The sequence below is a fragment of the Adiantum capillus-veneris genome, chromosome 17 (genome assembly GCF_014529385.1).
Source record: "Adiantum capillus-veneris isolate H3 chromosome 17, ASM1452938v2, whole genome shotgun sequence".
NCBI lineage: Eukaryota > Viridiplantae > Streptophyta > Polypodiopsida > Polypodiales > Pteridaceae > Adiantum > Adiantum capillus-veneris.
In genome coordinates, this window is record NC_140947.1 from 30,453,945 (window position 1) to 30,481,828 (window position 27,884).

General features: G+C 41.7%; 1 protein-coding gene across 1 annotated transcript in view; it reads right to left on the reverse strand.

Annotated features, from left to right (window-relative positions):
* Nucleotides 1-2,913, reverse strand: part of EMB2763 (ribonuclease II family protein) — a 181,982-nt gene extending 179,069 nt beyond the window's left edge. The window contains exon 1 of the mRNA XM_086486415.1: nt 2,758-2,913. Within this exon, the coding sequence (XP_086342541.1) occupies nt 2,758-2,811 (54 nt within the window). The 5' untranslated portion in view covers nt 2,812-2,913. The remainder of the gene's footprint in view (nt 1-2,757) is intronic.
* Between the last annotated feature and the right edge of the window lie 24,971 nt (nt 2,914-27,884).

The window sequence follows — 27,884 nt, forward strand, 5'->3', positions numbered from 1 at the left end:
ATGCTCTCTCTCAAGGCTAACTTAGGACCATTATTCTAGAAGCACGGAAGTTGCCTCGATCTACCTCACAAAAGCACTAACCACTTGGTTGATAAAGCACTGGCAACATGCCTCTTTGACCTTCTCACAAAGCCCTTCCCCTAAAACCCATCATACTGCCCTCTAAATCAAGGCAATCGTCCTCGATTCCCAGCACAGAGCCAAACACACGAGAGAAGAAAGAAAGATACAATACACACATGTATGCATAATGATTGTAGCGATCATGCAATTGTTGTGCTCTCATTGCACAACATCAAAAACAGAAAACCAGTTGATAATACCTCCACCCGTTAAAAGCTTTCCAGCTAACATAGGTTTTGGGGTTAAGGCTTCCGTTGTCAGGTCAAGGAGACAAAAGCGCATTGCCCTTGTCTAGCTGAAAATGGCAAATTCACCACTAAAAGGTTGTCCTTACTTGACTCTATTCATGCAAAAGTTCTCCAGTTGATTTTGCCAAAATAGCACAATCTGAAGCATATTTGGGAGACAAACTTGTTGTCAAAGAGAGAGAGAGAGAGAGAGAGAGAGAGAGAGAGAGAGAGAGAGAGAACCGCAAGTGCTCTACTTGGCCACCTTCACCAGATATTTGATCCCCTCTTTTGTCACTTGTGCTGCCTGCACCAGTTTCTTTCCTTTCGTATTGTTTGTTGTTCTTACACAGGTATTTTTCTTTGTTTCTCAAGCTTGCTGTATGTTTAGCTTGCTTGCTTGTATGCGCCTTATTTCTTTCGTGTGTGATGCATGTGCTTGTGGATCTGCATGTGCTTGGGGTGAGCGCGTTCTGCATGATTGCTTGTGGTTAAGGTGTGTGTGCGTGTATGTTTGCTTGTTCTGCATGTTTACTGCTTGTTCTTTTTTGTTTTTCCTCCTATATGATGGATGATTTAGGTTTGGAACTGGTCTGGTGGGTGTGTTGGGCGGTTCCAGCCTCACCTTCAGATTTGCACCATATATTGCATCTGCTTGCAGGTTGAAGAATGTCATAGGCCTATTGAACATTGCCAGGATGGCTAGAGGCTCTCTCTCCTAGATTTTTGATGCAGAGTCTTCTTGCAGTGGTGATGTCTCTTCTACTGGGATGCGCCGTTGTATAAGCCTTGGAGATCTGGAGTTGGCTATCGGAGATTCTTTGGTGGAGTTTTAGGCCTCCTCTCGACGTCAGGGTGGCAAATTCTGCTTCAACTCTTTGCTACTTTCTTCCCTCACTCCCTTGCTCCTAACGTTTATTGTATCACCCATCTTTTGTAACTTTGCATCACTAGTAGTTTTTCCCCTATGGTTTGTAATCATTGAATATCTCAAGGGGGGGTTTCACTATCAGATCTGTTATGTGTTTATGCCTACGAGCGGATGTATTGCCTTCGGGCTTGTAATTTTGATTACGTAATACAAAAGGGTACCAAGCCCCACTTTTTTGCAGAGAGAGAGAGAGAGAAGGAGAAGAAGAAGAAGAAGAGAGTTTTAACGTCGTAGGAAACTATCCCAAGAGACCTTAAAGATCTATCTGACGAGGAGAGTTAAACTCAAGACCTGTTACTCAAGAGGGAAATAGCATAACCAATCTACCACACTTGGGTGATAGACAGGTTGTACCGTTTTCCTCTTTTTATTAGCGCGCGCGCGCACACACACACCCAAGAAGAAGAGGGTTTTAACGTCACAAGAGACCTTAAAGATCTATCCGACGAGGAGAGTTGAACTCAAGACCTATAATGTGTGTGTGTGTGTGTGTGTGTGTGTGTGTGTGTGTGTGTGTGTGTGTGTGTGTGTGTGTGTGTGTGTGTGAGAGAGAGAGAGAGAGAGAGAGAGAGAGAGAGAGAGATGATGGATCCAAAAGCGCCAAGAGTTGTAGCCATTAGGTATCTGTTTTCTTAGACAAGCGATGAGTTCCAATCATTTCAGCAACTCTAGAGCATTACAACAAGAAGAGCAACCATATAGAGACCCTGAGGACAAATGGAGTGCTGACTCGGCCATGCTTTGCAAGAGCCTCATAAAGAAACCAGATTGTTCCATTGCATGAGAGATGGCACGGCATCATCCAACCATGCTAACAAGCATAAGGATGACTTAATTCAAGAGTGACAACCCCACACGGATGTTGGATTTACTCCTGATGAGACAAGCATTCTGAGGGCATGACAACCTTCTCCCTCTTGTTTAATGTTACCCTTCTACTTATTTGGACATGTGTAGAGTTCAAAAATTTTCAAAAAAATTGATGCTTTGTTTTTGTTCCTGTTTCTAACTTTTGTTGTCCCCCTGACCTTATTTCAAACTCCAAACTACTTCCCATGTACCATGCCGCCTGCTCCTGGTCTTGAGAATGGATTTCTAGGAGCTAGACTTGCAATGCATGAAGCCTACATGGCTTGTGTGCAGGCACCATGACACCCCAAATGGACCATAAGCAGTCTGACAACCAGATTCTTGTTCCCCACATATGGATCACTCTTATAAGTTTACCAAAAAATTATGTTCTTGTTCTCACAAAATTCATGGCCCATCCATCCTTGTTTAAACCCAAAATCCAACTTGCCATCCTTTGGAATGAAGATTAGTGCTAATCAGTGAAGTTTTAACAGCTTGAGTCAGTTTTTCAAACAAAGGCAGGTAAATTAAGTGCTAGCATATCACAGAAACATAATTCGCACTTTTCTGATCGCTGATACCCATCGTAGGCAAACTTGAGAAAAGAGACAGCGCTAAACTAACCTTGACGACCTGACCTCTCTTGGTTTTCTTCATGAAGGCCTTGCTTTGAAGCATTTTGTCTAAGCCCTGCACAGCTCCCCCGCCGCGACTCTCTTTCTCTTCAGTAGTTTCTCAATAGTGTGCCAACAAGCAAGAATCAATCAATTAATAATTTAATAATAATAACAAGGGAAGTGTGCACAGTGGAGAATAATCAACGTATTAAGAAGGCGTCTCAAAATTCTATCCGACCAGAGCGTTGATTTTCCGTTTAATCAGAGAGAGAAAGATTTCTATTATGTTTTTTTTCTTTTGATTAAAAACTTTTAACAAATTTTAGTCCCTCTATCTCTTTGACATGAATTCTCTCCTTAGTGTGGTGCGTGTGTGTGTGTGTGTGTGTGCACGCGTGTGTGTGTGTGTGTGTGTTTTGGTGGGCGCGCGAGGGGGGAGGAGAGAGAAAGAGAGAGAGATCGAATTTTCACTTGCATCCATAAAAACAAAACAACAGATTTTGCTTGATTTGGGTACATATGACAAGTGTCAAAGAACCTATTAGTTGTTATCCACGTCTTACTTAAAAATTATTAAACAATCTACTATCCTAAAGGTACATAAGTAATTCAAGTACAAGTGTATGAAGGGCTTTCACGTGCTTTCCCTCTTTCAAAAAATAGCTAATTAACTATTCAAAGATTTTCAATTTAATTTACAATTATTGTTTTGTTTTGAATCTTTTTCCACCATCCTGACTACAATTAAGATTCAATGAATTCTATGTCTGAAACATCCTTTCAACCAAGAACAACTAAGGGCTGACCATCAAGGTTGTTAGCAACTTCGAAATCAAGAAACTAAACCTAGTCCAAAAAGCTTTAGTGTTCTGAACTTACATAGTAATGCTTATCAAATCAATCCAGAATTCCATTTCGTGGCGTTTTAAAGAGCAATATTCAAGTTTCTCAAACCAAGGAGTTATTTAGTACTTGACTAAACCAGGGAGTTATTTTTTACCTGACTAAGCCACGTTTAATCATAAAAGTTGTACCTTTTGAGTCAAAAAGAGCATGATCAATGTAATGATCAAAGTATTCATCTAAACTTTTAAGCGTTCCAAAGCCCACATCCGTTCAACCATCCAAGAGGTGCTAAACTTCCTTTATAAAAAATATCTTCAAAATCAAAATTTACAAATGCTACTTCATTTGAGAACCACATCCATTATCCTTACTTTCAAGTAAAAGTATTATAAACAATCAATATTGAATCGGTAGGCAATCAAAGAATACTAGCATCAAGCTAGGCAATCCCAATAATCAAAACATTTAGCAACTTTTTAGAGTGAAAGCCAAAATATCATTAGAGAAATCCTTTTAAAGCACCAATGGTTCATGCCTTCTAACCAATTAACAAGGTAAGTGTGCAAGGTGGTTTTTTTACAGAGAGAGACCCTCTTCCACCCACACTAGGACAGGGTAAGGTTCATCCCTTTGGGGGCACTTGGCACAAAAGAGTTGTTTTTTGGCTCTCCCATTTAGTGAGGGTATACATGTCTTTAGGAGACAAGCAATCAAAAGGGAGACCTCAGAGCCGAAACATGAGGACCCACAAAGTCTTGTGAAGTTTATAAATGGTTGTGGTAGGTTAGGGACCTGCAACCTTTAGTGTGCCTCCATTGATACTAGTTTTTTGCAAATAAGGATGATGTTGTTAGATGCACCTTTGACCCCGATGGCACACCCAAAAGAGGCATTGCATCATTTGGGTTTGAAGCATGACATAGTGAAGGGGGTGGAGACTAGAGTGTTTTCAATGAGGTTAGAAGTATTAGCCTCAAGAATTTGGTATAAGCCTTGCTTAATAGCAACCTAATTAGAATCATTAAGTAAAGTAATAAGGATATTCTCAGGGAGAGGGGAAAGAAGTGTGAAATTACCAAAGGCCCAAGCTCTATGATGGGCTTCTCTCAAAAACACCTCCCAAAGCCTGCAAGGGATAAGTGGATTAGTGTATGTTTCAAAGGGTTCTTTGGCAAGGCTATGGCATGGACTAGCCACAATAAAATCCTAATTGGCAATAATCTACCCTTCCTCATCAAGATCTATAGGCAACATCGGAGTGTCTGTTGGTGGAATTCTAAAGCTTCTTCCCATTGCCTTCCATAAAGCCTCATGAAGTTGGGGGAATTTTCCATCTAGCCTTGTGCTCTCAGGCATCGTTATCTACGATTAATTGTAGATTGGTGGCAAGATCCTTGAGTAGGGCTATGGAAGCCACCCCAGTGAGATTTCCAGTGCCGTGAAATAGAGGCAAAACCAAGTCACAATATCAAGCATGGTGAGGACAAACAATGCTTCTTCCTCTTGCCCCATGGCGGCGTTGTCTAGCTGAACTGGCGTACAATGGAAGAGAGGGTCACTAATGCGAAGCAACGGTCCCTACACCACAGGTGATGGTGGAGGGGAAAGTGCCCCATAACCCAAGAGGGCAAGCCCTTGGTCCCATCCGCCCTCTTGCGCCAACTAGAGACCATTCATACGATAAGGTTAAAGCTTTAGCACATGCCACCTCTTAGAAATTAATAAACAAATCGGACGGATGAGGCAAGGGCAATACTAGAATATGATTTACACGGCAGAGGTAGGTCCTATACCTTAGCAAAAAATAGAGGGCCTACTATGGCCACGAGAGAGAGAGAGAGAGAGAGAGAGAGAGAGAGAGAGAGAGAGAGAGAGAGAGAGAGAGAGAGAAGAGAGAGAGAGAGAGAGAGAGAGAGAGAGAGTAGGGAATTGCTTAAACTAGAAAATTTAACTCGCATTCAAAACAAGAGCTTAAAGGTTTAGTAAATCTAAGTCTCAAGCCATATTAGACTAGCCTTAATTAGATGCAAAATGATTTCTACATGAGAACTAAAGCGAAAATTAGGAGTTAAATATTTTGGGTAAGATCTTTAACCATAGGAGAATCTTGTTACCTGCTACCACCATCACCAAGAAAAAACATGAGAATGTTTGTTCCAAAAAGTGGAAGGCAGGTGTTATAAGATGCTTCTATTTATTAGTGATGTCTGACTAAAGAAAAAAACCCAAGAAATTAATATGGGTAGAGGAGTCCATTGAAGAGGAAGTGAGTGATGTGAGGTGAAGTGCTTCTTGGAAGTTTTAGGTGTGAGGTAGGAAGTGTCACCTTATGAGGACCACCACCCTTCCTTTTGTAGGCTATTAACAAACTAGCTCCCTTAAAGAGAGAGTGCACGGTTTGGGGTGGAGGAGGTAGTGGGGTAGTGGGAGGTTTTTTTTTGTAGGCAAAATTTTGGAGTGCCATTATGCTAAGACAAAAGAGCACAACCCCCTATTTCTAGAAAAAATATTTTCAAGTGCAAATTTTGTCATGATGTAGCAAGGTGGTTATTTTTTTAGAGAGAGAGAGAGAGAGAGAGATTTCATCAATGTCTTCCAAAGGTTGAACTCAATCTATGAGGCAAATCAATGTACAGATATGATGTATCCTCTCTCATCCCTATAAAGGAAAAGTTGAACTGAAAATAAAAACTATAGCTAAAGCTAGCTGATAAACTATTGATCTAGGGGTACAATGAGTGGTGAACATGATGGGTGGTGGGAGAATGGAGCTCTTTCACTAGGGGCTCAAAATACATGACTATATGCAAATGGTATGCAAGCATGATATGCATCATAGCTAACTCCATCATGAACTATAATAGGGGTGTAGTATTGCATACATCAAAGCTATTAGGATCTACGAAGGGTGCACAAGTGTGGCATTCATGGTGTGTGTGTGTGTGTGTGTGTGTGTGTTGTTGTTGTTGTATTATATTTAATACTTAGACACAAAAGAACATCAACTTCAAAAGATGGATAGCTTTAGACAATTGGAAGGTGGTTGGCTCAAAAACAACTCAGTATTTGATTCATTTATGTACAATATGGTCAGAATGAGGAAGCATTCCAATATTCCTAATTGTTGGGATTAAAATTGTAAATGAAATCAAGATTGAAATAGTTCTTTATCTTTTAAGCATAGTAACAGCTAAGTTAAATCACTTTAAGCAACAATAACATTCTCACCTGCATCCATATAGACAAGACAACACATTATGGTAGACTTGACTATGTATGGTAGGTGTCAAAGAAATCTACCAGTTGTTATCCATGCCATACTTAATATTTACTAGTTTAAAAACTATCCCTGGTATATAATGAATGGAAAAGAAAAACTATTTCAAAAACAATATAACCTAACCAAAGATCATTACCCCTTTTGTAGGTAAGGAAAAAATATTGCTCTTTTAAACCATTCAATAAAACTTTTAACAAATGACATGCCCATATATCTCTATCTAACAACCCTTCCTATCATATTTTTGAAAACAAACTCTTTGTTTTGTCGAACCATCTATTCATATCCAACAATCTAATAGCAAAAAGTGCTATAGTTTATGAGACTCTATAAATCATTCTACAAAAGATATACACCAACAAAAGGTCATCACCCCTTTAGGTAGCTATAGTTTATAAGACTCTATGAATCACTTTACATTATTTTACAAAAGACCTACACCAACAAAAGGTCATCACCCCTTTATCAACGTTTTGATTCTTTCCAATATATACAGAAGCAACAAATAACTTTCCTGTTTAGGCAAACCTTTGCTACAGTATTATAAACTAAAGGTAAAACGTCTAGCCTTTCATGCTTACAAAAGACTATGAGTGGTACAAAATGATGCAATAACCAACTCTAAATATTAAGGTATGCATGTATACTTTTACCCACCAAAAAACTTCCTTTGAATTTTATTGTCCTCTAGCCTTGTTGAAAACCAATTTATCATTCCTAAATGTGAATGAAGTGTTGCTAGCATGTGAATGTGCTACAATTTTACAGAAGAGCTTAAAAGCAGTTTCCAAAAAAAATCCTTATTATTATTTGATACACCATCCCCCCCAGGGGCATAAGTGCATCAAGCTGAAAGTCGAGACCAATTATATGAAGCAGCCAAATTTTGATCAAAGGCTTGGCATTACTGACTCAAAGCAAGGTGGCCTAATACAAGCATAATCTATGTCTTTATAAGGAGTAAATTGCACCCACTCTTTTAGAGCCAAACATACTAAATTCAACAGATTCTCATTATTGTAGAAGCAATCACTTTGGAACAACTAGAAGGTAGCGAAAGACATGATGACAATGCAAAATCCTAAGCCCTCAATTATTTCATATTAGAAAAAATTGCAGAGCCTATAAGTGCAGAGGCAACCAATCAACAAAATGAGTAATAAGAAAAGAGCCACCTTGCCCAGACACACGTAATGCCAATCAGCCAAAAAAAGAGGTTTCACAATTAGATTAGGAGAATAGATTCACGCTCAAAAATCCTTAGGAAAAGCATACATAAAATGATGAGGAAGCGTAGTGATTAAGGGGGAAAGCACGAGAGAGAGAGAGAGAGAGAGAGAGAGAGAGAGAGAGAGAGAGAGAGACTCTCCTAAACCAATCAACCTTGGCAATGAATAACCGATGTACATTACAATGGGGCCTGAGTGTTGGTTATATAGCAGCCTCAGTAAATTGCCCTACCCAGACTTTGACAAATAAGTAAAATAAATAACTAAAAGCCAAACTAAATAATGGGATCTCATTGGGCAGTTCACTTGAGATGCCAAAACTCTAACACCCTCTTTGCAACTCATAGTGGACATCAATAGTGAGACCAAGTCAATGAAGAAGCTACCATGGACACCCCAACAAGTGCAAACTATTGGATACACCTCGGATTTGCTAATCCTCAACTTCGTACCTTAGAGGAATGCCATCTTGAGCATCAGTTTCCTTTTAGAAAATTGAACTGTAGACCGCACTACATCCAAGAATCCCTATCGTGAATTGTGAACACATCACATGCAAAATACTTTCCAGACAATGAGCTTTGAAACATCATGTCCATAATCCGACCAACAACAATGGATTGGTGCACTCATCCATAGTGTTTTAAATATGTATGATTGGTTCCTTGCCATATGCATGTGCCTTGAACTCTGACCCACGGGTTCAAACACCGATATCTTGAACTCCAACACAAGGGTTCAAATTAATTATACGAAGCAGTGTTTGCCCCTCTCTATCACTCACAAGCCTCTCCTTGGATGAAGCTAGTGGCAACAACTGTCCTTTGACTAGAAATCTGGTGTTGTTGCCACTGTGGTCACCACCACATGTGTCATGCCGACCTCCACTGTCAAATCTGTATTACCGTAACCTTTGTCCAGCTTGCCTTTGTCTTTGTCCTCTTTGTAAGTTCCTTTTTTTGTCTTTGGCTTCAAACTCCTGAGCCAAACAAAGCGTCATGTCACATTTATAACAATTGTAATCGGACCTCGTGGGTATCGAGGCAACTAATTGAGTACTAGTTTGATGCTTTTCAGTGCAAATTTCTAAAGGAGGAGAGTGGGAAAAATTAAGTGTTAAAGTCTTCAACAAGATTTGATTCACATAGTTTCAATATAAATGAGGATTTTTTGGAAGACAATTGACAAAAATATCTATTAATCCAAATTAAGCTAGTCTTTTTTATGCTCAATATCTACAATGTTATCTTGATTTGTGCTTTTCTTTTCTTCAATTTAATCTACTATTTCAAATATCTTCATGATTGTGGAGCTTGAATCATCTTAAGGTTGGGAGCTTGGTAAAGCAATCACTTGTTTGAAGCTCTTTGCTTGAAAATTCCAACAAATAGAGTTTTCAAAATATAGAAGGTTACTTTATCTTGCTCTAAGACAATGATGAAGAGACAAGTGGATCTCAAAGCACCATTTCAATTACTGAAGAGCCACAAAAAAAAGAGAAAAATGAGGGTTCCATCAAGATTCGGCATGAAAGAAGACTAATTTATGATGAGCGTAAGTCTTCTTTCATATTTGTTGTATTTTCTTTAAACTGCCTTCACATCAAAATTTGCTTCATACTCTCCCATATAAGAGGGTAAGGATATGAAGGATTGAGGTTGGCTATCCAAAGATCTTACAGATCCTCTATCCCCCCAATATGAGAAATTATCCAGATTTGCTTGAGATCCTACCTTGATTTCCTCAATAGGTGGAAGAAATATATCCCTCCCCTTACTGGTTTGGTTAACTCTTTGACTTCACTCATTTGCTTTGTTTGCTTCTCGTATTTGTTTCCATAGTTCATCTAATCCATTGTCTTCTCTATATATCTCAAGTATGATAGGATGGAAACCATCAGACTCATGATCTGTGGTATTCATCACAGCTACTCTTGGCTTTTCGATTAACTCTGCGGGTTCTAACTTAGTTGTGGGAATCTTAGCCATCCTTTCACGATCGTGTCTTAGTGAGACCACTGGTGTTGGAGCTGGAACCTCTATCCATCCCTCGTGTTTTCCTGTTGGTGGCTCTAACAAAGCTTGCGTGGTTTGGACCATCTTCTGCCCGCCTTTGCTTTTCCAACTCAGTGTATGGGTATGTCATCCATCTTTGTTCTTGGGTCTAGTTATTCTTAAGCCGTGCCTCATAAGCTTTCAGAAGTGCGTCTAGAGGTTCATTCACTTTTTCAACTAGTACAGATCCTCCCAACCTTGCACTTTTGGTTCCTCCTTTGGGCCTTCACATGATCCTCAAGTGCATGTATCGTGCTTTCCTGTGTCGCTAGATGCTCGTCAAGTGCGTTAATAGTACCTAGGAGGTGGCGATTTATCTTGTTGATGGACTCGCTCATTTATTCTTTGCATGAATGGCATCCTCCATAGGGTCCTCCTTGCCATTTTGTTTCCTCATACCTGAAGGCCGCAAAAAGGAAGGGGGGGAGGGAGGATTTTTTTCCCTCCTCCCTCTCTCTCTATGCGTGCAGTTTTTTTCTCTCCTCCTCTCTCTCTATACGCGCAGGCTTTCTTTCTCTACATGTTCTCTCTCTACGCTTTAATTTCCCCTCTCTACGCTTGAAAATTCTCATCTTTCTCTCTCTCTACGTTAGGGTAACTTACTCTCTCTACGTTTAGAAAACTTTTAGCATTCTCTCTCTACGCAATTGGGGGGGGGGTGCAAAGGGGGGGGAGCGTGAGGCAGCATAGCAGCAGGGCAGAGACAGCAGCAGAGCAGAGGCAGCGGGTGTAGAGGGGGAGAGCGCGAGGCCGCATAGCAACAGAGTGGCAGCGGGAAGCAGGGCAGCTGCAACAAAGGAGGGGATTGGGAGCAAGCTGCAAAACAGATCAGTAGGGCGCGTGATAGCAGAGGGGGGGAGCGCAAAGCAGCAGAGAGAGAGAGAGAGAGAGAGAGAGAGAGAGAGAGAGAGAGAGAGAGAGAGAGAGAGAGAGAGAGAGAGAGAGAGAGAGAGAGAGAGTTGTTATATAAAACGTAGGCATCGGGACAAACGTGGACCATGCATGAGTGGCAGTGCAGTCACCACAAGATTGCATGACCTCCACCCACCATTGCCACTATTGTTAGTCCTCTATGAGGTGCTTCTGTGTGCATGTGTGCGCACGCACACACACACACATGTTGCTGTTAAAACAAGGATTAACTCCCTCTGGTATACTGGAGGGGCTTGTCGCCATTGCCTCGGTATAATTAACTGGGGTTTAGTCTCAATGTTGTATTGACCTAGGAAATCTCTTGTCAAAAAGAGGGGTGTGTATTTAAGAAGTGAAATTATTAAATAGGAAAATTATTGGTGGATTCTTAATATATTACCTAACACCTAGTGAGTTAAGGAAGGGTTTGGGCGAGCTGGCTTGACTCTGCATACGGCTCCTCTAAGCTTGATGATGCGGTGGCCCCCCTGACGGTATCTGCCATACAACGCATCTCTTGCGATCTCATTCTCTCTCTCTCTCTCTCTCTCTCTCTCTCTCTCTCTCTCTCTCTCTCTCTCTCTCTCTCTCTCTCTCTCTCTCTCTCTCTCTCTCTCTCTCTCTCTCTCTCTCTCTCTCTCTCTCTCTCTCTCTCTCTCTCTCTCACCCTCTCTGTACGAGGCAGCACTGATGCTTTTTTCCCCTCTTGAAAACGGACCCGCCTTGCTGCTATGAATGGAATGTAGCTACTTGGTCCGAAGCCTATAAAAGGTGAGCTTTTATGCTCACTTAGCATTGGTATTGGTGTACATCTGTGGTATGTGTGTGTACTAGTGAAAGGTGCCTGTACCTTTCGGAAGGGGGTGTGTGTTGTTGGCTCTATGGCAAAAGGCAAAGACAAGCAAGCTATTATGAAGCTAACTGCTTCGACTCAATCTCAGGTGACTTTCAAATCAATATGGACCATTGTCCGAGCTGCTTGGCTTTGGCATAATTCACATTTTGATATTATAGTAGAGCTCATGCATGTTCTTCACTATACTAAGTTGATGTATGACAGTTATGAAAATATTTGGCTACTTCATCTGACCCTTAGGTATCTGTGGCTCTGGTTTTTTTAATCTCTTTCAAGTTCAATGGAAATTTCCAAATTTTGTCTACTAAATTGTTGTAGGGATGTATATTCACAGTAAAATACGTTAAAAGATCTTTCTCAATGCAGGTTAATGGCTGCCTTGTATTTCCTTTAACAAAAGTAATGTCTGATGGTTCTATGACCCTAATTTATGGTAGGTATTGGCATACCTTTGCAGTATAAGTCAAACGGCCTGGAAAGGTTTGTTGGGGCAGCTACTGCTCTTACATTTCTCTTATGCAGTGCTTCTAGGGTTTTGGTATTAAGCTTACCTATCTTACTCAGGTACGGTCTCTACTTGTTGATCGTTGTGTGACAGTTCACTCGCAAGATATTCATATGGCCGAATATGATTGTATGGTTAAAATGGTAAGTGGCTGAATATGGTTAAAATGGTAAGTGGCCGAATATGGTTATGAGTATGGTTGTGAAGGGTATGAAATGTGGCCGAATATGTTGTGCCGGGTACGTTATGGCTGCCCAGTGGCCGAATATGGGTGCTACATCTGGATATGACTGCTCATATGGTCGAGTGGTTGTGAATATGTTAAGAAGATTGTGGCCGAATATGGTTGTGGATATGGTTGCCTAGTATGGTTGCGCATGGTACCTTATGACTGCTTATATGGCGATATGGTGTTTATTGCATCTTATGTAATGGGTATTGATAACACCCCTTGGGCCTATGGAACAACTAGGGGACTTTGGAATGTCTCACTGTTATGGGTTTATCGTTAAAGGGATTTGAGCATTCGTACTTACTATCCTTTACATGGTTTTTGGGACTCCAGCTAGGTAGAGAGTAGCACGCACTCACTAACATCTCTTTGTGTGTAATGTCTGATGGTTCTATTAGAAACTGGTAGATGACCCTGTTTTAGGTAGGTATTGGCTTACCTTTGCGGTTTAAGTCAGGCGACGTGGGAATGCTTTGTTGGGAAGCTACTGCGGTTATATTTTTGATGTAGTGCCTCTAGGGTTTTGGTATTAAGCTTACCTATCTTACTCAAGTACGATATATACTTGTTGATCGTAGTGTGACAGATCAATGGCAAAGCTACTCTTGTGGCCGAATACGATTAAGATGGTTGTGGCCAATATGGTTATGATTATGGTTGTGAAAGGTATGAAATGTGGTGAATATGTTATGCATGGTACCTTATGGCTGCCCATGTGGCCGAATATGGTTGCTACTTCTGGATATGACTGCTCATATGGCCCAGTGGCTATGAATATGGTAAGCACAGTTGTTGTCGAATATGGTTGTGGATATGGTTACCAAGTATGGTGTGCATGGTACCATATGGCTGCTTATATGGGCAAATATGGTTGTTTATTGCATCTTATGTGATGGACATTGGTAACATACTCCCTTGGCTTATGGAACAACTAGGGGACTCTAAAATGTCTAACAATTTTGTAATTTTATGGTTAAAAGGAATTGAGCATTCATACTTACTATCTTTTATATGTTTTTTTGACTCCATCTAGGTAGGAGTAGTACACGCTTACTAACATCTCTTTGTGTTACAAGTGACTCCAAAGTATAGATTGACTTCATGTATGAGCATTATTACTGACCCAGAAAAAATAGCAACAGTGTATGCCAAACTTTCTAAAGTTAAGAAATATGTATATGTAGCCCACTTTGGGGCTAAAAAGCCTCATAAAACTCGTGTCTGGCCATATCTTATGAGAACTTGCAAAGCAAAAAAGGCCCCATTTGGTTTCCCCGCAACCCCCTGTAAATGAAACCATCTCTGAATATATGTTATAGTTTTTTACTATTTATCTTTGAAAGCAATCTGGTTGGGTGACATCTATAATGCGTGGGATACCCATATATCACCTATATACAGTGCTAATGCTAACTAAATGTTGTGTTGTTTCCATGGGTGCAGGTGAGGGTTACCTTCTCAACTATGGTTTTCAAAGTTCCTTGGCTTGAAGATGGTGGATTTATAATATCTTCAGGCTCTTGATACTCTTTTACTTGTGTATAAAGTTCGTTCTGTACTATGAATGGGAATTATGCCACCTTTTCATTGACATAGTTTCTAGTGTCTTTTGTAATTTGAAAGGATTCTTTGGTGTTTATGTTATATTGGTATTGGAACACACACACACACACACACACACACACACGCACGCACGCATGCACGCGCACATGCACATGAGCTAATCACACAGGATGGAAACAAGTCAAGCTTCCACCTATGGTTTGCATTAGGGTCTACCATGGCTCTCTGAGGTGCTTCTGTGTGCGCACGCGCGTGCACACACACACAGACACGTGTGCATGTGAGTTGATCACACACACGATGGAAACAAGCCAATCTTTTGCCCACGATCTGCATTAGGGTCTACCATGGCTCTTTGAGCTACTACTAGTAAAGATCTCTCTCTCTCTCTCTCTCTCTCTCTCTCTCTCTCTCTCACTCTCACTCTCTCTCTCAATGCACGCCTACGTGTGCTACTAGAGGGAGATTACATGTTCATAATTTATATTGTACAATGCATCAAATTAAACCCTCAAAAAATCAATGTTTATTGGTCGGAAACAAGGCTAGCAAGGCTCGTAGCATCTAGCCCCCCGTCTTTATCTCCATTATCACCTACGATGGATGCCGTATTATTTATTTGGTAGAGTCAGGTACCGGGCTTGTCGGCCCAATAGGAAAAGGGTAAGAGTGATCATCGATGAGAGGCGCACTCTAACTGAAACATTCAAGGGTTAGTTGGCTAAGTATGGGCGCCCAAGTGTGAATGGGGCGAGCTCATATAAAGTCAACTAAACCTAAAATTCACTCATTCTCTCATGTGTGCAATGCAAGAAGAGTTCTCTTGCTCCATCTCCTTCTCCGTCTCCCTTGTGTACTACTGTGTGGGTGTGTGTACTTGAGAGAGAGAGAGAGAGAGAGAGAGAGAGAGAGAGAGAGAGAGAGAGAGAGAAAGAGAGAGTGTGATCGAGCATTGCGGTGGCACGACGGCGACGAGGCGGTTAAACGCAGCGTAGCGACATCTCCCTCTTCTTCGCGGCGAGGAATCCACCACGACAGCAAGCATAGAGCGGTGAGTGACACTGTACACACCATTGTCTTCTTTGAGCTTACTCGTTTAGGCTAGTTGCGTACTTAGAGCCATCTGTGGCTCGCGCACAGTGTATTGGCAAGTTCCTTGCATTGACACGTGCGACAGACGCGCACATTTTTGGCACCGTTGACAGGGAAATTCCATACACTAAGCTTGAGTGGCACTTTGTGCTTCTTTGTGGTGCAATTTCAATTGTAGGAAAGGAAGGGAAGGAAGGTGTGTGTGTTGAGAAGAAGGATTTTGTTTTGCTACTGTGTATTTCTTTGTTAATGAGGTTTTGAAAGGTACTGTGTTTTCTTTGTGATAAGGTGTTAGTATTAAGGTTGTTAGTTCTGTGTAATGTAAAGTACAGTAAGTAGGAAGTAGATCTGTTAGAGCTAATGAAGTGTGTTAGTGTGTAACAGTAGGTGTATTAGTTGTAAGTAGGTCGGTAGAGTGTGTGTGTGCTCGCACCCAGGCCATGGCGACCTTATCCCAAAAAAAAAAAGAAAAAAGGTAGGACAGGGATCGGGAATATCTCCCAGACCCAAGCCTAAGCTCACGCTTAGGATCAGGCCTCAGTCGCCCTTTAAAATTACGTATTTTAGCCTCACATGTAGCTAAAAATCGATTTTTTTGAGGACCAACGGAGATTCAGGTGACCGCATGTTGTGCTATAAAGTACACCGCAATCCTCTGAGTGATACGCTCATTTTGAGCTATCACACACTTTAATCAGAAAACCAAACATTAAAAAAACATAAAAAATGAGTGAAAATCGACGCGTAAAAAAGTAAGCGGTTAACCTTCGAGATTATTCGCCAACGCTTGTGGGGTGCCAAAGGCACATGCATCTGCGCTCTAGTCGTGTGCTAGAGACGGAGCAACTAGAGAAAATTTTGACTTATGCGAGTTCTCATTATCCACCTACCTTAGGCTCTGGGCCCTCGGCGGGGACCCAAGGTAGTACAAACCAAGACCCAAACATAGCGGCTAGTGACTCTTCCTCTGACTACAACGTCATGAAGGGTTTCCCAAGGCCTAATCCCGATATCTCAAGCCAAGACATGCATGCTATGGGCCCACGGTCTGGGCCGAGCGTGCTTAGCCGCTTGAAGGAAACCTTTAATAGAGCTACTCGCTCCGAACATGGCTAATGATGTAAATGAGGGGGGTGGGGAAGTAAATTCTCCATTCATGACCAACGTAGACCCTATGCCCTTAGAGAATGTGCACATGAATACTTCATTCACTGCACCTCCCGACTCTTCAGAGCTATTCCCCTCCGAGGTCATATTACCCGATGGTGGTAGAAGCCTTGCCGAAGTGCAAGAGGTTGAGCGATATTTCATTGCGGCTAGGGAAAAGGAAGTCAAGAGCTTACGCAAGGCGGAGCAACGAAGAGAGTTAAAAGCAAAAGCCCCTATGTCAATATCCTTGCTAAGAGAGCAATCGAGTGCTCCTGACTTAGCAACCGCTAAGGGCCAACCCCTAGAAAGCAACATTGCATCTAGCTCAAAGGACACCCCTAGCACCTCAATCCTAGATGGAGCATTCTTAAATGAGAACTGTGAGTAGGAACTACAAACGAAAACTCTAACCGACCTATACACAGGTCACACCTATCACGTGGGTTGGTCAGATGTCCTACAATCCACAATGGGTGCTACTAGTGTGGAGGATCAACAACAAAGAGTTTGTGAGGTCATCCATAGGGTCATTGAGTTAGAGAGACAGAACAAGGGGATCAACATGCCTTCAACGGGTCTCATGAGATTCTTGGATACAGGAAAGGCTAAACAATCGACCTTATCACAAATGGAGACTCCCTCGGTAAGTCCGATGGACCTCCTATATGTTGTTTCGCCAGGGGTCTCGGTGCAATCTAAGCCCACACATGATAGCTTTACCTTTCCAAGTCTAGCTCATCTTTACCTTGATGACACCACGGCTACCATGCCTACCCCAATGATGGGCATGCCGAGAAATACGCCATGGACCTCATTTGTCAGTAAAGCACCACTACATGGTAGCTCAATGCCTGCAACAGTACCTACAAGTGTGTACCAATCGTATGCACCTATGGGTCATTGCACTCATGTAGTCCCTACCCCTCCCATTGTTTCAACTACCTATGCTCCACAACCACAACACCCAAGCTCTTATTTCCATGGGACTATACCGGCTAGCATTAGCATGTCACATCCAACGTCTGCTATGCCTAGGGCCACCCATATGAACCTTGGGCCACCACATGGCACAACATTGTACCCAACATGGAACCCAAGGGCTTCCTATGTGCCAAGCCCAATGCCAATACCTACTCCACATGTAGTATCTGGAGCGCCTTCACCCACGGTGCCTGCTCACTTAGGTGACTTGGAAACATTTGCTCAAGCTATTGCTGAGAATATGCGTAACACGCCTGATAGAGAGCCTAGAAGTAAGGTAGTACAAATAGCCAAGCTCACATAAAAATTTAGCGGAGACGGGGATGTGAGAAAGCATATTGAAGTGTTTGAACAAATATGCGATTCTCTAGGAGAACACAATGACATGCATAAGAGTAATGCTTTAAGCCTAACCTTAAGTGGGAAGGCAGGGGATTGGTATAGAACCCTAAGGGTGGAAGAAAACATGATTTACCCTACTCTTAGTAGACTGTTCTTAAAAGAATACATACAAGAGGGAGTGCTTTGGGGTGTAGCCTCTCAGCTCCAGAAAACCCAATGAGAGGAAGGAGAGTCGGTGAGAGACTTTATTAGTCGCTTGAAGCATTTGAATTCTCGTTGTAATCCAAATGAGTGCTTCAATAATAATCAATTGCTTGATAGATTCATTAGGGGATTACGACATGAGGATATCTGCAATGGCCTAGTCATTAGAGGTATCACCACTTGGGAAGCAGTCACCACCAATGCGATCCAATTGGAGGATAATTTAATGATTCAAGGAGAAAGAGTGTCTGTTGAGCCTCAATCTATTAGCTCGCAAGCATCAGGGCATCAGCCAATGACCCTAAAGCCTATTGCTAAGGAGCCAAAGATATTTGAGATGACTTTAGCAGATCTCACCAAGGCTATTCAAGAGAGTCTTAGAGACAATCGTGCTCTGCAAAACAATCATATGTATCCAAGAAGGGAGAAACAATGGTGCTCAGTATGCTATGGACCGCATAGTACGAGTGAATGCCCTACTTTTAAAGTAAAATTCAATGGGAACTACAATGCCTATGGGAGGTATGGTCATCAAGCTAAGGATTGCATAGTATTTAAGCGCGCGATGGCCAATAGACCAACCTTAGCATGAACAGACACACCTCAAGTGCCTGCATTGATGCCTGCCCCACCTCTTGAACAAACAACACAACACATGGTCCCTAGGGCCCAAAATGTTGTTCAAACAACACCTTTACCACCTCCAGTGCTAGGACCACAACCACCACATCCGAGAACCACTTCTGTGAATCAAGTGGGTTGTGAGTCATCTATTGCTTGTTTGGAAGGCTTTGAGGAAGATATAGATCCTAATATTGCCTATGGGATGGATGTGCTTGAAGAAAGTCCACAATACTACATGGAGGACTATTGGGGACAAGTCAAACCTGTATGTCAAGTAGCTACTCTTGCGGCAAGAGGTCAAACTATCAATTACACTGCTAAGAGACTACCTCTTCAATGCTATGAGTGTGGAGGTCCACATAGTGTAGCCGAGTGTCCTATTAGGCTACAAAAGAACGCCACACTAATGCAAACCAATCAAGCAAGCACGTCTACAATGCCGATACTCATGTGTAATCGATGTGGCATAGATCATTTGATTGCCCAATGTCCAAATAATCCAAATGCATCGAAGATCACGCCATTAAACTTGATTGGGGTTACCGAGGAGCCATTACAAAGTACACATGTGGTACCAGTAAACGTACTCACACGATTGATGCTCCAAAAACAAAATTATATTCTTGAGGAAAGAGACACGACATCAATTGCCCAAACTCAGAAAAAGAAGAAAACATGAATGCAGAGATTGCAAAAAGCAGCGAAGTCAGACCCCAGTTCAAAGACCAACATAGGGACTGGTGACGACCCCGTAAATATGAACGACGCTGAAGAGGATTCTGATTCAGGTGAAACCATGGAGACCAAAACGACCACTAAGATAGAAACCAACAAGGAAGATCTTCATGAGCCACAATGGCCAGGATCCAAGAAGAAGATAGGAACTTATCCAAATCCTACAGAGGAGATCGAGCGAGTCAAGCAATTAAGGAGTTTGGTAGAAGATACCCAAAGGGATCTAGAACTAGTACCTAGGCAGATCTAGATTACAGGCACCGTGTTCCCTACGCAACAACAACCTCACCAAGTCCATAGACCCTTATCCATACCTAATGTCATCCAAGAAGAAAGTGACTTAAAGTCATGGGAAAGTGGGCGTAGTCACTTCTTGATGGAAAGAATGTTTACAGAGGGACTACATGATCCTATCGAAGGAGGCACAACAAGCTCAAACTTGCAAATTTTTGGACTTTGACTGAACATTTTTAAGTTTGTACATGAGTTTTAGTCATATAAAAGTCTCACCTCAAAAAACTCACTCATAGGCACTTATAGTAGCCCTACAGCTGCTACCATACTAGTGACTTGCCCTGCATGTACATGTGCTTGCTAAAGAAATCCAAAAATCCCAAAAAAAGAAAACCCACACACAATTTTTACATCGAGTGACATGTCCATATGTGCAAATTTACAAAAAACAGGGTTCTCAAAATGCGCTCAACATCGTCAACCACTCAATACACTTGGGGTGTTGCAACTTGGTCCACCCTCACAGGCCGGCCTACACTGCAACATGTCAAAAATATTATGCCTCAAGAGTGGAGGAGTAATGGAGAGCTTTTCTTGGGAGCTTATGTGCAGCCTGGCTCTTTGGTTCATATGAAGAGCCTGCTGCTTTTGTATCTTCAAGGCCCTCCCCATCCCTCCAGTGAAGACTGTATGAATTATATGGTTGGAGCTGATCCACACACTTTGAGGTAAATTCAAGAGGTTGCAAGGCAGCTTTGAGCATATGTGGGAGTGTTGTGAGGCATTCCTATCACTATGGTGTCCAAGGCCCTTCTACACCATGGTCCATGGTGCTCCTAGGTGGCATTATAGGCCACAGGTGGTTGTTTCCTCCTCCCATATCTTGATTTATCCATCATTGTACATATTCAATTTTTTTTTCATTAGGAAAGTTTCCCTTCTGATGCTGATGTAGGCCCCCTCTTGTTGGGGCCGTTTGTAGCCCAATTGGGCAATTTTATTAACTAATAGAAGGAACTTATTTAAAAAAAAAACAATTGATGAAGCTTTGATACCAATAGTGAACACCCAGTTCCGCTTATACAACTCTTAATCTTATCTTTACAAAACCCCTATGCTTAGCATGCTCCTCGAATATCAGCCCTTAGTTATAATTCCCACAGCCTAGGACCTCCTAGCCTAGGACCTTAGTCATGACATCTGGTATGCAGCTACAACCATGTAATTTTAACCACTAAATTATTGCATGGTTTTAAGAGATGTTTCATATGGTGGATTTACTTGAATTATCCAACAAAAACAACCAAGCTAGCATGAAAAAATAAAGCAAGACAATACACGATTCATCAATAAGCCACGAGACAAGTTTCAGTGAACAAGATCTCTTTACAAGAATATCGTAATCATACTCACATTTGGATACCCAAACAAAAAGAGCCAATGGCTATGAAAACACCTTCAAGGCACCCTAAAAAATATATCAAACAATGATAGAAAAAAATGGTTATCCAAAGTGCCACAAAATCGCCCACAAAGTATACAAGACAAAGGTAATCTCTTAACAATACAAATTTGTTTGAATGACTACATGCAGTGCAAGTCGCTAGTGGTAGCGCCAGTTGTTGGGTCGCCTTGAGTGCTGCCCGCAAGCGAGTTTTTGGAAGTGTCACTTACATATAACTTAAACTCATGTACAAACATAAAAAAGTTCAGCCAAAGATTGGAATTTATGTAGTTTTTTTCTTGTTTTTCCCTCTTCATGCATTTTGATGCATTTTTGCCCTTGATTAACCTTTCCTACGTGTTGTAGTGCCATGGCAGCTTGCTGTTCACGTCAATTTTGCACATAGAGGTGCATATATTTGAAACATGTGGTCTTCAAAACCTTTATTTCAAAAAATGAATAGAATTTTTGAGACTCGAAAGCATTCCTTTTGAAGTTGTGGTTTGGGAAATATAGTCTCTTTCCCACATGGTACAAGATATGGAAGCTCGCAGGCAGTTTGGTGTAGGGTGAGTTATGGAAGCTCGCTTGTTTTGTGGTGTGTGTACACTTCAAATTTGTGGTTTTGAAGAATCATTTGGTGAAAGGGTAAGCTCTTTTTCTCAAGTGCATTCATTGGTGTGTGCTATAATTTCATTCTAGGGTAGGCCCTTCCTAGTTTCCATGGTGGTCTTTTGTGCGAGTGTGTACTTGTAAAGTCACAAAGGATCACTTACTTTTGAATTGTGGCATGGTGGGAGTTCTTTTCATACGGCTTGTGGTGCTGGATTTTTGTCTTGAGTGTTATTGGGAGGCATTTCTATAGAGGTTCCCCTTGCTCTTATTTTCCCAACAGTGTTTTGGTGCCCGCCATCAAGGAATTGCTTCGAGTTACTTTCAGTTTACAAGTTCATGGCGTTCAGTTTCCAATAGCTTAATGGAAAGGTTATTGAAAGTGCCAAAGGTTTCATTGAGAAAATGAAGTTTGCTTGCCTTCTTTTGCTGACGAGCAGGACCTTACATCGGTGCTACGAATTCTCTACTTTTGCTTGAAGGGAGATGCTCGAGAATGGTTGTAAGGCTACAAAAAGGAGCTACAATCAGCCCAACCTCCTTAAGTTATCTGTGAGATCCCCAACCCACCAATACCAAAATTGGAATGGGGTCCTTGACAGGTCTCTAGGCCTATTAAAAATTAGAGTCCCTAAGTAAGAAGCGTCTAGGGAATAGACCTTTACCGTTGACAATGTTGTAATTAGGGTTGCAGAGAAATGCACACAGCTTGGAGAAGACGAAGGAAGCTCCAAGCACACGATAGACAGTGTGTTACTTAGTGTGCAATGAAAAGATAGAAAGCCCTAGAGTGATGGGCGTATATGCAATGCTCGAGGGAACAAACCTCCTAAAGAGGGAAAAAAATGCCGCGGTGGTCCTAGTGTGTTCACACACATCACTACCACATGTATATGGTAACAAAATCCCCCCTGGAGTGATGCGGTGAACGAGAGCTGGCACAAGAGTAAAGGGAAGTGCCATCCGTGAGGACATGATCAATCCACAAAGGGGAGTAAGCCCAAAGCTTTGTGGAAAGCTTCAAGCTTCTTACAAGACAATGTCTTTTTGAAAAGATCTGCAAGGTTGTCCTGTGTTGGCACATAAGCCAAGTTGATCTCTCCCGCTGAGAGCCTCTCCCTGACATAGTGGTAATGCACCTCAATGTGCTTTGTGCGAGCATGAAAAACTGGGTTCCTCACAACTGCCAATGCGCTTTGACTGTCAGTGTAGATAGTGTTGGCAGTGTCCTTTCCAACACCCAAATCAGCCATAAGGCATCTGAGCCATACACACTCAACCGTAGCTATGAAGATTGCCCTGTACTCAGCCTCACAACTCGAAGTGGCCACAGTAGGTTGCTTCTTGCTCAACCATGATATACATGAGCTACCAAGCATGAAACAAAAACCACTTGTGGACACTCACGTGTCAAAACAACCAGCCCAATCTGAGTCCGAAAAAGCATGTAAGTCTGGTGGCAATGATCCCCCTTTGAGATAAAACAAGCCAAGATGTAAAGTGCCACTAAGGTAGCAGAAAATCCTCTTGACAGCCTGCCAATGCTTAGACCCTGGGCTATGCATAAATCTGATGACCTATGAGATTGCAAACTGAATATCCGGCCTCGTGTTGCATACATAAATGAGGCAGCCAACAACAGTTTGATAAAGAGTGACATCAGCAGGATCGCTAGCATCATGTAGACTCAACTTCAAACTTGTTTCCATGGGACTGGCAATAGGTTTGCAATCCTCAAGTCCAAACTTACATAGCAATGTCTCTATGTAAATTTTCTGACACAAGGCAATACCACCAACACACTGCTTAAACTGTATGCCCAAGTAATGATGCAACAACCCCAAATCTTTTATCTTGAAAATAGCATTCAAATCAGCCTTAAATTCAACAATATGTCTCTCATTTGGTCCAGTGATCAACAAATCATCGACATAAAGAACCACAATGAGAAGTACATCACCCTCACTCTTTACAGACAATGTGCTTTCTGTTGGACTGTTACGAAAGCCTCGTTTGACCAAATGAGTGTCAGCTTTCTCATACCAAGCATGGAAATTGCTTCAACCCATACAAAGCCTTCTTACATCTGCACACTTTGTCCTCTTGTCCTTTTATGACAAAACCGCGAGGCTGCGTTACATAAACTTCCTCAAATATGTCACCATTCAAGAAAGCAGTAACAATGTCTAATTGATGTACATCCCAACCAAAATGAGCTGCTAATGCACATAGAAAATGCACAATAGTCATACAACAACTGGGAACAAAAGTCTCTTCATAATTTATGCCTTTTTGTTGTGCATAACCCTTTGCAACAAGTCGAGCCTTATGGTGATCGATCTCACCATCCGGCTTGCGTTTCAACCTGTAAACCCACTTCGTACCAATGGCCTTTTTGCCAAGAGGCAAATCACATAAAGTCGACGTGTCATTTTCTATAAGTGCATCATATTCTTATTGCATGATAACCATCCAATTTTCTAAATTCTGTGCTTCATCAAAAGATAGAGTCACCTCAACATCATGTAAGTTAAGACACAACCAAAGCATAACAATTTGATGCATAAGATGCATGGCGAGAGCTTGAATGAGTACGACTAGACAAAGGTGCATCCAATTTAATGTCACGCAAAGTGTGCACCAGCCATTTTGGTATACCTCTAGCCTGCTCATTTTCAACCCTTTCCTCATCAAGTACATATCATGTACATCTGCATCAGTAATAGGGTGATCTGTAACATTTTCAGAAACCCCCATAGGCTGTACACTTGCCTCATTGGAACTTACATTCGTATTTCCACCACTGAAAAGAGGCAACAAAGTGTCATAAATGTCCTATGAGCTTACATTATTGTCTCTAGTACATGACAGCAAGGACTGAACAGAATCTTCCATAAACACTACATCCCGTGAAACCAGAATACGTTTTGTTTGCGGATGATACAACCTGTAACCTTTGCTTTCAGCACTATAACCAACAAAAAACATTTGACAGCCTTATCATCCAATTTTTTGCGTTGTGTTTGTGGCACCAAAGCATATGCCAAACATCCAAAAACACGTATGTGCTCAATAAAAGGCTTTCTATCATGCCATGCTTCATATGGAGTAATAATCTGCAAAGTTTTTGTAGGACACCTGTTTAGTACATAGGTGGCACACATGATGGCCTCAAGCCAAAAAAGAATGCGGCAAAGCTTGACTTTTGACCATACATCGTGCCATTTCTGCAAGTGACCCGTTTTTCCTCTGAGCAACACCATTTTGTTGAGGTGTATAAGGCACTGTACGTTGTTTTATCCCATGACTAGCCAGAAATGCATTGAATCATGAGACATATACTCCCCCCCTCGATCGGAATGGAGGGTGCCCATAGTACATTACAAGACATTTTTAGCCATAGCTAGAAATTGTTTGAAGCACATGAAAAATTTGGACTTCGCTTTAAGCGGAAATACCCATGCATGCCTGGAGTAATCATCAATGAAAGTCACGAAGTAAAGGTAATTGCCCAAGGACGGAGTTTGCATGGGCCCACAAACATCACTATGCACAAGCTGCAACCTGCATGTGGCCCGAACTGAACCATCCTTTGGAAACTTAGAACACTGCATCTTACCCAAAATACAACCTTCACAAACATGTTTGAGAGGTGCTTCAAGAGGCGGCAAAGAAGCAACCATTTCAGATTTCTGCAAACGCACCAAATTGGAAAAATTGAGATGCCCAAAACGTGCATGCCACAGTTTTGCATCTGAAACAGCCCTTGAATCTGCAACTGCATTTGCAAATTTTTTTCCATACTTGTCATACAAAGTGAGCTTATACAGCCCACGACAGAAAAGGCCAAATGCAACAATTTCATCACCAAAATTGAGATCATGAACTGTACATCTGTCATCCACAAATTTGACTACAAGTTCAAGTCTAGCAAGTGTGGATACAGACAATAGATTCTTCTTGATCCCAGGTACATAAAGTGCATCAACAAGTGTGAAGGAACTGCCATTTGCAGCAGTAAACACAATCTTTCCAACTCTCTGAACTAAATAAGAGGCATTGTTGGCACAAGTGACTGATTTCCCATGAGGGACAAACTCGAGAGAGGTGAACAGTTCACGATGTGAGGTAATGTGCTTTGTAGCACCACTATCGAAATACCACACATGTGAATCTGCAGCAATTGACAAGCATGCATCATGGACAACAAGATTGTAAGTGCACCCTGCACTAAAAGGCCATTCTGCATCAATACCACCAACACAGTCTCCTTTCACAGAAGACTCAACAATGGCTGCATTTGTAGTGGAACCAGTATTTGCAATGGAACCACCCTCTTTCTTCTTAGCCTCTTTGGCCTTCAACTTAGGACACGACTTGATCAAGTGATCATTAGCTTTACAATAATGGCAACACATTTTCTTTTTGCCCTTATCACCAAGATTTCCAGACGCATTGCTACTAACAGAAGCATTAGGAACATATTTTTTTCCACTCTTGCAGCAGAACCATAAGAAGTGGCCGTATTGCTGTTACCACCCTTTCTTTGAGAAGCAATAAAGGTCTCTTTAACTACACACTACCTAGTCTTGTTTTTTCTGGAAAGTGACTCTTGCAACAGCAATGTGCATAATGCATCAAACTTGACAACTTTAGGATTCCCTGGGTCATCAGTCTCCAAGTACTAGCAAAAGTCTGGTAAGAATCTGGTAAGGCATCAAGAACAGTCTACACAAGGGAACTGTCTGAAATGACTTCACTTGCAAAAATAATTTGCTCATTGATATCCTTGACACTAGCAAGGAAAGTGTCCATATCACCTTCCTTATGCATAATCTTCGACTCCAACTCTTTACGCAGCAAAGCAATTTTAGCCTCATTGCGACTTGCATAAAAACCAGCCAAAATATCCCAAGCCTGTTTTGCAGATTTTGCTGAACAGATATGAGGAACAATGGTGCGCTTCATAGACAATGCAATCAATGCATGATCCTACGCATCCTTTACATCCCAACAAGCTTGTTCTGTCGTAGGCAAAACAACTCTAATAGCAGTAATCCTTGCAGCAAGACCTACAACATCCTCAACATCACCTACATCCTCAGAACTGGGACGTACATCAATGCCCTGCACAATATTCTAGATGCCCTTGACACAAGAACGTGTTGCATCATATAAGCCCACATAGGGTAATTGTCCCCATCCAACCTGTCCTCAGCAAGAAACATCTTGAAGACATCTGTGTTGTTGTCAGCCATGGTAAATGTTGCACCTGATGTGAAAACTACTCGAAAATAAGAGAAATGGAGCGGGAACAACACGTGCTATATAGCACAAACCGTAGAAGAATGTAAGGCACCTGTTATGCAAAAAACGGCGATGACAGAAATTCTGCACAAAATGAAGAATTTGCTTGTGCAGACCTACTTGTAGTGGAAACGGAGGCTGAGATGAGCCCGAATCAGAAATTTGAATATTTGTCGACCTGCGAGCGCTCGCCAAACCTCACTGTAATCGGAGAAAGTGAGCAGGCGTTTGCTGGAGCAGCTGGCGACTAAGCTCGGGAGGACGTAACATGTTATGATACCAAATGTTGTTATTAGGGTTGCAGAGAAATGCACACAGCTTGGAGAAGATGAAGGAAGATCCAGGCACACAATAGAGAGTGTGTTACTTACTGTGCAATGGAAAGATAGATAGTCCTAGAGTGATGGGCGTATATACAATGCTCGGGGGAAAAAACCTCTTAAAGAGGGAAAAAATGCCCCGGCTGTCCTAGTGTGTTCACACACATCACTACCACATGTATATGGTAATAGACAATGGCTTGGGTATATAACCCTAGAAGAAGACCTAGTCCTGTCTCACAACAAAAACGGGACAACATCCAAGTCTGTTTCAAGCCTATAACTTTCACAATTTGGGCTAAGGTATTCTCAACCAATGTTTTTTCCCCCTAATCGATGTGAGGGCATAGCCACTGGTGAACTCCTCTTCCAACTGGACAAATTTTCTAAATATTTTTAGTGTGCGAGGATTTATAGTTACTTGACTAATCAGGTCCACACGTCCATGATTAACAGCCTTAGTCAATCCCCACTTACCACTCCGCACTCACACATGATTTTTTTATTTCCTAATTACTACCACATGTGTTTTAAGATTTGAAGTAATGGTTTGTTTTTAGTTTTCGTCTCACAGGGGTTCCTTTAAGCAAGTATTAAAGACATCATCAAAAAG